General features: G+C 42.0%; 1 protein-coding gene across 1 annotated transcript; it reads right to left on the bottom strand.

The window, feature by feature from the left end:
• Positions 1-5,609: 5,609 nt before the first annotated feature.
• On the bottom strand, positions 5,610-7,308 carry LOC122062879 (transcription factor MYB108-like). The gene is made up of 3 exons (XM_042626552.1): positions 7,046-7,308; positions 6,503-6,632; positions 5,610-6,386 (listed from the first exon to the last, which is right to left on the bottom strand). The coding sequence occupies exons 1-3, from the start codon at positions 7,203-7,205 to the stop codon at positions 5,789-5,791; spliced, it is 888 nt and encodes a 295-aa protein (XP_042482486.1). The 5' UTR covers positions 7,206-7,308; the 3' UTR covers positions 5,610-5,788.
• Between the last annotated feature and the right edge of the window lie 2,706 nt (positions 7,309-10,014).

Raw genomic sequence — 10,014 nt, 5'->3', positions numbered from 1 at the left:
ATGTAGATGCACGCCGAGGTGATCAGTGCCGACGTCCCTTGCCTCTGGGCTTCGGTGGCGTCTCGGGGAAGACTCCCCTTCGTCACCAACTCTCTGGCAACCCGTCCGACGGTCAGAGAGTCGTCTTCCTTCACCGACCATTGTGGGATGAACCCCACCTCGGCCCTCGACGACGGGACCTTCGGGCCTCGGGAGGCAGGGGCGGACGAAGGGTCTTGAGCCAGACCGTCCCTGGGAGCAGCGAGGGCTTGGACAGCCTCGGCAGTCGACCCCTCCACCCTGGGCCTCTTCCTCGGGGTCTCAGAAGACGGACCCGCCTTTTCCTTCCTCTTGGACTTCGGCGGCTGAGGGGCGTCACGGGCCTTGGCTTCCTTGATCTTTGCTTGTCTTGCGGCAGCGGCGGCCTTAGCCTCGGCTCTGGTAACTTGCACTGCAAGAAGAAACAAGAGGTATCAGTACGAAAGACCGACACTCGAAGGAAGAAGACGGAGTCTAGCCTAACTCACCCGGGCTAAGCCCGAACTTGAAGAGGATGGCGTCGGACTTGAGGCAGTCGGCCTCGACTGGGGAACAGCCCTCCTGCCGCTTCGCCATCGCCAACGACTCCGCATCTGCCCCGAATAGGGCAGGGGCGGAGTTCACATCCCGAAGGTCCGGGATGTCCCAGACCGTGCCGAAGGGCACCCCCTCGGTCGACTTCACAAAGAAGTACTTATCCTTCCACCCATGGATGGAACTCGGGTAACCCTTCAGGAGCTGAAGGTCCTTTCGGGGGCAAAAGTAGTACCAGCCCGTAAGTCCCTTACAGGCCTGAAGAAGGAAACAGTTTATGAAGAGCCGAAGGGAGAGAGGCCTCTTGTGCCGAACGAAGAAGATGACGAAGCTTAATGCTTGTCGCCACCCGTTCGGCGTTAGCTGGGTCGGGCTTACCCCATAGTGCCGAAACACTTTGGTGAAGAAGGGGTGGAGGGGCAGCCGAAGGCCTGCCTTGAAGGCCTCCTTGTACAGGCACAGCTCCTCGGGGTTCCGATAGCTGGCTCGGTCCGAGGGTTTGGGCAGACGGAGCTCGAAAGCGTCCGAAATGCCGAAGGAGGCCCTTAGCTCCTCCAGTTCTGGTTCGTCCATCGTAGAGACGATCTTAAGGGCCTCAACTTCTAGGGGCTCCTGTGTCTGGGCTCGGGCGTCGAGCACCCTCTCCCTGAACTCCTCACCGTGGGAGCCACCCTTGGACCCCGACGGTGTGGCCGCTGACGATGAGTCGCGGGAGGAGGGAGAGTCGGTGGAATCCGAGGACATCCCTCGGACTTCCCCAGGACTCCTATACCTACGTCTTGGTCTTGACCTCTCGCGGGACGATGGGCTGTAGCCCGACGAGGAAGACATCACTTACTTGTTGCTAAGCTAAGGAAGAAGTGGACGAGGCTAGAAAGGGGTCCGAGGCCGAAGGTGAGCTCTCCGAAGGAAAAAAAGAAAGGTTGCCCCACAAATGGCCCCCCACATTATATAGATGGAAGAATGGCGGTACGACTTCCGAGCATTAATGGCACCGCCAAGTCAGGGTACGAAGCCTCGAGGTTTGCGCCCGAGCGGACCTAGCAGGCCTAGCAGACGATCTCACCTTCGGTTGGGAGTTCGGCCAAAGCCGAACGGACCTGACCGAGGGTCCCTCCTTCGGTTGGGAGTTCGGCCAAAGCCGAACGGACCTGACCGAGGGTCCCCCCTTCGGTTGGGAGTTCGGCCAAAGCCGAACGGACCTGACCGAGGGTTCCCCCTTCGGTTGGGAGCTCGGCCAAAGCCGAACGGACCTGACCGAGGGTCCCCCTTCGGTTGGGAGTTCGGCCAAAGCCGAACGGACCTGACCGAGGGTCCCTCCTTCGGTTGGGAGTTCGGCCAAAGCCGAACGGACCTGACCGAGGGTCCCTCCTTCGGTTGGGAGTTCGGCCAAAGCCGAACGGACCTGACCGAGGGTCCCTCCTTCGGTTGGGAGTTCGGCCAAAGCCGAACGGACCTGACCGAGGGTCCCTCCTTCGGTTGGGAGTTCGGCCAAAGCCGAACGGACCTGACCGAGGGTCCCTCCTTCGGTTGGGAGTTCGGCCAAAGCCGAACGGACCTGACCGAGGATCCCTCCCTCGGCAGGGGGCTTGGCAAAGCCGAACAGACCTGACCGAGGGTCTGTCCTTCGGTTGGGAGCTCGGCCAGAGACGAACGAAACTGGCCAAAGGTCCCTCCCTCGGCAGGGGGCTCGGTAGAGCCGAATGGTGCTGACCGATCGGCAGGGGGCTCAGCAAAGTCGATCCGAAGCGTGTCAAAGGTCCCTCTCGATCGACCCCAAACCTTGGACACTGGTAATGCCAAGGCCGAAGGAACAAGTCAACCAAAGAAGATGGTTACTCCCACAGGAAGAAGCTCCTAGTGGAAGTAAGGGGGCTCCTGATATAGCCAAAATAACCCCTCGGTGGGGGCCATGACACGTGTCGCCTCTGAAACACGTGTCCACCGCCAGACGAAGGGTCCAAGAGACCACTCACACTCGAGCACGCGCAATCACCGAGGCACGCCCGCAGAATCATGCGGGATCACGTCGTCTGCATGGGGGGAATATTCCCCCCAGAAGGTTGGACGTATTCGAGTAGGACTCTAAGAAGGCCGAAGGGGGAAAAACCCTAAGGCCAAAAAGCTATATAAGAAGGCACGGAAGAAAGGGGAAGGTAAGCTCTAACACCCTCACCATTACTCCCTTATTGAACTGTGCGGCCGACCCTGACTTGAGCGTCGGAGGACTAACCCCGGACAAAGTTCCGGGCCTCCGTCGTCTGTGTTTGTGTAGGTTGGACTAGCGGGGTTTTTGGCAGCAACATTAATCAATTTGAAACTTGAAACCATAATCACATCATTTACTAAACGATTTTATAATTTCGGTATAAATTCAATTTCGATAAACAATTTCGAATACAAATTCATATCCTTACCATAAGCAATCACGGGTCGAGAGCGTTTAAGACGAGACGTGGCAGAGACTAGAAGTCTAGACTGCCGAGTCTTCCGGCAGTTGCTCAGCTTCAGTGGATGCCAGTTGTTTAAACTCCTTTTCAGCTAATGATTTCGTATTCTATTTATAGTCTACGTGGCACCAGCCTTTTCATACACATCTTACCTCCGTACAATATCGAAAGGAGTAACGGGAATTTCTTTTCTTTTCTCTATCTTTCTTTCTTTCTTTCTTTCTTTTTTTTTTTTTTTTTGAGTTTTTCCATTTTTGCGGCTCTAGTGCTTCGGTCGAGGAAGCCTAACTATTCTTAACTTTATGCTAGACACGTGGAAGCTCCTAAACACCTCCTACGTTAGGGACCACTTTGGAGGCTTAGGAAAAGAGCACGCGTCCAACATGGATTCCGCCGCCATTACTCCAATACTTCCCGACCCTTTTCCACCACGTTTTCTTCCGTCTCCCAAACTCCTGTTCGCTCGTGCGAGAATGTACCAATGGTGATGACAGAAATGGAATAATATATATATATATATATTTTTATAATTTATTTGTTTCATCTTGAGCCAGTTCAGTGTCACCCTCTCAATGACCAACATTAATATATAATACTTAATTGTTTGATTTCAGATTTCTCCCCCATATTGGTAAGCATCATACATTCATATGTTGTTGTAAGTGTCTATTATTATTTAAACACATGTATAAAACACATATTCCATAAATGCAATATATTTAGATTGAGTTTGTTATGGATTTTGGTCTAGAATGTATTCTAAAATTTGATTCTTCTCTAATTTGTTACATATTCGTAGACTGAGACAAATAATTAATGATCGATAAGTATATAATCTTCTACATTTTCAATTATTCGATTTACGTAGGGACTTTTATTGGGTCAGACCAAATTGAATCACTCAAAGACCAATTTTTTTAGCAAAAATTCTTATAGCATATTCTTTTAAGATTCCAGCAATTTTCCTTCAATTTATCAATTTCCTTGTATCTTTCTTCTAATCATCTTATCCAAGCAATTTCCCTGTAAATTTGGTGTAAGTGTCTAATTAAACCAAATGTATTAATAACTGAATAACATAAGCATCTGACGAACTTCCTTGTATTCCACTTTCCACATTGTAGCATGTGTCTGTTCAAAGCACTAGTCCTTTTTGACCCAAATCATCTAGGTGTATCTGACTACACTTGTACATTTTGCCCTAAGTCCGACCATATTCACCTTTTCTTATATCCAAGGAGCCAATTTGTTGTCCTTTTTCTCCTCCTTTTTGTTTTATCATCACACCCTAAAAGGGTTTCATCATCCATTTCTATTTTGGAAGATATTATTTAGATTAAAAAAAACAAAACAAAACAAAACAAAACAAAACAAAAGTCTCAGTATTACAGAGCTTGACCTTCATGAGACCATGTCCATAGCCATGGATTAGTGGATTTTTTTTTTTTTTGGTAGAACATGGATTAGTGGGTTTAGAGTACATACAGTGGCTATATCTCTCCAAACTCTAACTGTGCATTGAATCATCTTATAGAAAGAGAATGAGAGATAAATGGGAGAGATGGTTTCATAACAAAGCTCTAAATAGGGAAACCAAGAAAGGTTGAGTTGTAGTGTTTAAAATAAAAATAGAGAACTAAAAGGAGGAAAGATTAAGAGAGATTAAAATCTAAGTAGATAAATCAAGAGTTGCGGAGAACACAAACCCTTAATGTTGTAATCGATTACCACATTTTTCTAGCTAGACGATCCATCGTGATGAACTTGTCAAGACTGCCCAAGAATGCATAAACATACTAGGAGGGTATTTTGATTCAATTTGAATCTGAAATTTGACAGCGTATAACTTATCCAATAATCAGTTCGCTAAAACCAAACTATGTGGCTAAAAAGTTGTGTACCATCCTAGTAACCATATCAATATGGTTTGTCCTCATTAACTTTTGATATATTTCCCTTTAAAAAAATCTAAATTCATGAACATAAAAGTTTTATATCTAGATATATATTTTTTAACTAAACTCCATCATGTTTTCACCAAATTGCTTCCAAAAGGCATCATCTAAGGCATTTGTAGCAATACTCAATACCTTAAAAGACATGCAAACAACTTTTTTTTTTTTCCTTTGATAAATTCCATTTTAAAGGCCTTAGCTGATTGTAGCAAGGTCTTGGGACCAAATATTACCTTCACTAGAGGGAATTTGGGTTTGGGTGTTCTTCAGTGTCTCTTCCACCATATCCCAAACAAACCATATTGGATATCCCATTCTTTATTCATTTCCATCTTCCAAGAAAAGGAGAATTTTTGGTTTCCCTCATCCAGTACCACCCCACCTCAGAAGCTAATTAGTGATTAGGTTAACTTTCAACAAATGGAATTGATGTGTCTCAATAATCACTGGCAACTCTGCTTTCTAAGCTCTAGAAAACAAGTTATCTTTAATCTGGTTCACACCCCCATTGGTCATAATCTATGTTTCAGAAATATTTTATCAATTAGCTAAGAAAGCCATGTAGTGGAACCAATTATTATTCGCAACTTCAAATTATTTTATTAAAATCTAAAAAACCCAAGTTTCTAAATGCTTTCATTACAAAGTCATATGATCAAAAGAATGAGATTGGTAATAAACTCAAGTACTTAGTACATATATTGCTTCATTCCCTTCACCCCCAACCAAGGTAATCATAAAATTAAAAGATAATCCACAATTAAATGGTAATTAACTGTTCTTTTCTTCTCTTTAGAAAATTTTAATCTATCTTCCTCCTCTTAACTCATGCTAATAAAACCAAATGTCCTCAGCATTCCACAAATTCTCTGATACGTCCCCACCACCTAACCAGACATTATTGTTGTTGTTGCTGTTCTGCTCAAAAGCTTGGATATCCAATCCATGGTTAAAGTCAGAAATTGGGCTGGTTAAGCAATCTGGGTAGCTAACCTGAGCTGATCCCGATTGGAATCCATTGGTGTTGGTTGCCGGAAAATTGTAGTAATCGATGGTCAGGTCTGAAATTGTAGAAACTTGGGTTCCCAAAGAGTCTGATGAACCACCGGTGCTGGAATTTTCCGGCGTGAAACTTGGGTTCACTTGAACGAAGCCCAAGTTGTGGTTGTTGCTAGTGGGCAGGACTGGACCACCGGCGGCAACGTTGTTGTTGATGGTGAAGTTGGCGGAGGCTGAAGATGAAGCAGTGGCGGCGGCCTGGATTCTCTCCACTAACCTTGGGATCCATAGATCACGCATGGTGTCTTTAAATTGTTTGCTGTTCACGTCGCATTGGAGTTGCTTTGCGTGTTTCTGAACTCTTGTTCTCCAATAGTTCTTGATCTCGTTGTCAGTTCTTCCTGGTAAGTGTTGAGCGATCTTCGACCACCTGCAACATTAAAAAGCCATTAAAGTATGATAAAAGGGAAACACAGAGTATAGTAAAAAGGGAAAGCAAAAACAGGAATAGGAACAGAGGTGGAGAGATGAGTTTGAGAGATATACCGATTACCCCAACGAGAATGAAGCTCGAGAATCAAAAGCTGTTCTTGGAGGGTTATGTTTCCACGTCGAACATCTGGTCTTAGGTAGTTTAACCATCTCAATCTGCAGCTTTTTCCGGTTCTCTTCAGACCTGTTTCGATTCAGAATTTCCCAAACTCAATAAAGACATATACTTGCTATTACCCATTAGCAAAAACAAGGAAAATCTATCCATGAATCACTTATGGGATTTTGGTAAAGTTTCTTGAGAACCCACTTTATCATATTTTATTTGGGTTTTCTCAAAAAGCTGCAACTAAATCTTGTTTCTTCTCAAAAAATCTGTTACTCTGAGACGAAAGATTCCAATTCCAAATTAAAATTAAGACCCCGAACCCCAAGAAAAGGATATGTTAGTTTAAATTCCCATTTGTTTCTTTATGTGTTTAGGCTCTGCAATCTCTTCAGACAAAGTTCTAGAAACACAGTTAAGAGGAAACCCAAGTGATGATGATAATCGAGCTATGGTTGGTGATGGTGGAGAGTGAATTAGTGTTACGTTACCTGCGTGTCGAGCAAGGGAGTTCCAGCGACCTTCGCCATGAGTAGTAATGTAATTGATGAGTATGAGGTCTTCTTGATCAGTCCATGGACCTCGCCTGAGGTCCATCTCTTCATCACTTTGAGTAGTTGCAGAGCTGCAAGTTCTACCATTAACGTCCATTTCATGAAAATGGAGTCTGATTGATCGAAAGAACCACGAGTTTGATTGGAGAAGAACTATTATGGGCTTGGGGAGAAAGAGAGAGAGAGATTGATGGATTGAACTTGCAAGATGGAGAAGTTTGGGTCTTTTATAGAGTGAAGGAATGAGTTTGGAAAAATGTTAAAAAGGGATAAGAAGCATGTGAGAAAACACGCAGCAACAGAGAATAGTTTAAACCATAAAACATCACTAAGAATTTGATTATTATTACTAATGGTAAGTTTAAGGGATTTGAAGTTTGACTCTCTGACTTTCCACGTCATACCCTTTTAAAAAAAATTAAATTTCACATTATTTTCTTCCTAAAAATAAAAAATATGATCTTGAAAGTTGAAACCATGGTCTATACTTGACAGTGATTTAAAAATCAAATCACATCAGATCAGAACAGCTGAAGTTAATATGGATTTCGGCCTATCCGTATCAAATGAGTCCCCCAATTGAATCGATGTGAAAATTCACAATCTAACGAGGAAAAACATTGAATTAATTAGATCAAAATATCCAAGATCAAAGAATCATGATTGATCGCAACTGATTCGTCCAAGAAAGATGTATTGAGGAAAGTCATAATGCACGCAATCGTATTACCATTTCATATTTCATAGAGAGATTTTTCTCTGATTGGAACTTGCAATCATTTGATCGCAATTAAGCACCACGCTCTGATTCTAAAATTTTCAGAAGGATTACAACCCGATGGAGATTCGGATTCGGATCCGGATCCGGATCGATCCGGGGGTTTTAAACCTATTCCCTGCTGGATGTTACCTGTCACTCTGCAGCTGTGAAGATGAAAAATAAGACGGGATGACAAATGGGTGACACAGACGGACAGGACAAGGATCTGGCGTTGGAAGAGAAGCTATATAGGCGGGACTTTACGTCATGTGCATGTTGGGCCTTGACCCATCACTGTATGGGGCCCTCTCTAAGAACATGAATCAGTATTAACTGTGTATCAAGTGGGGCCCTCTCTAAGAACATGTGAGTGCTGTACAATGTATGCTTCACTGGATATTCATCCTTCACAAGTTGAAAAACAAGCAAATAGAGATGTCAAACGATTGGTTCGGTTTAATTTTTTTTTTAATGTGTATATCGAAGCTGGTTTCTATTTTGGTCTGATTGGTTTTCGGTTTTTATCGATTTTTTTCTCAACTGGCTCTTAGTGGTCCACTATTGGTTTGTTATTTATTTATTTTTCATTTATGAAGGAAGAGAATAATGTAAAAGCAAATTCTTAGATACCCAAATTATGAGTCACCCAAGTTAAAAAAAGAAAAAAAAAAAATCAGTCCGATCAATTTGAGACTGAATTTTAGACACCCTTATTAGGAGTAAAGTGTTAAGATATGATGTTTTGTATTCCGTCACACAGATTATTTGGAATTCGTTTACTTAAGCAAATTTTGAAATTTTTGATATTTGGGTTTTTGGCTATATATTTATAACGAAGTTTTCTTTTTATACAACAATTTGAGAGATGTGTGAGGACAAACATTGTCATCCTATTCTCCATTGATAATGAAATATTAAACATGGATCTCATCTCATCGATGACATAGATAATCTTGTCGAACCTCGTAAATCTATATGCATTATTTGTTTTTTTTTTTTTTTTTCATTCTTTTTCACATTGTTTTAGGGTTGTGTTTTTATACAAAGATGGTGTCTTCTCGAAGGTGTATCCATGGTTCTTAAAAAAAAAATTGTACGATTGAAACCTTTTGTCTAATATTACACGAGTTTTTAAAACTTGAATCCTAGCTTGGATCAGCATATTCCCCAGATCCACTGATCCAGCCTTTCCTAATTAAATTTAGGACTATGCAATTGAAAAAAATAATCAAAATAATGTTAAGTTTGTGTCTTTTTTTTAATATGTTTTTTTCTTACATTCCAAACATAAGTTAGTGAAATAAGTCATATAAACTAGGCATAAAGTTTGGGTTCTATTGGAATTTGTATTGAATCAACCATTGTTTATCATTGGCTGATCTAATCATTATACTCGAAAACCATGTGGTGACAATATAGCTTACATACGCATTTGCGCATCACAATCACCACATAATATTCCAATGCAATTCTTGTGTCACATATTTAAAAGGAAAGGCAATGTTTCACCCATGCTACATATGTCTTCTTAAAATATAAGAGATAATGTTTCCATATCTCCTTTATCAGAGAGCTTTTTTCATGATAATTCTAACTTTTCATCTATGTAGATTAATCACTTCACAAGCTTTTTGATGGATAGGCTTTAGGTCTTTTAGATAATAATTATGTATCAAAATTTATGATCTATATAAATAGTTTGATTCATCATGTATAGAATTATTCTTTTGATTTTTTAATGGTTAATTTTCTAAATTTATAAAGTCTTTTTTAGGCCTATGTAACGATTAATTTGACTGCTAAATCATATAAATGTGATGATATAAATTATAGGTTTTATCATTCCAGTTCTCAATTGGATTACAACAATGGCAACAATTATTATAACTTTATCCCAAGTAAATAGGATCAGCCACAAGAATCCTATATAGATATAAGAATATAAAGAAACTACATAAGTAAAGTAAAATGAGGTAAAATGAGGGAAAGAGAAGAAGTGAAAGCAGAAATTATAGAAGCATCAGCGGATCATCCCCTACAAGGGGTCGGCTACACGGGTCCTTGTCCTTCACAAAACACTATCCGTAATCATATTAGAATCGATTCCTACCATATGCATATATTTCCTTATTACTTGATCAATAAT

The sequence above is a fragment of the Macadamia integrifolia genome, unplaced genomic scaffold, assembly GCF_013358625.1.
Source record: "Macadamia integrifolia cultivar HAES 741 unplaced genomic scaffold, SCU_Mint_v3 scaffold1131, whole genome shotgun sequence".
NCBI lineage: Eukaryota > Viridiplantae > Streptophyta > Magnoliopsida > Proteales > Proteaceae > Macadamia > Macadamia integrifolia.
This window is presented reverse-complemented; position numbering and strand designations above follow the sequence as displayed.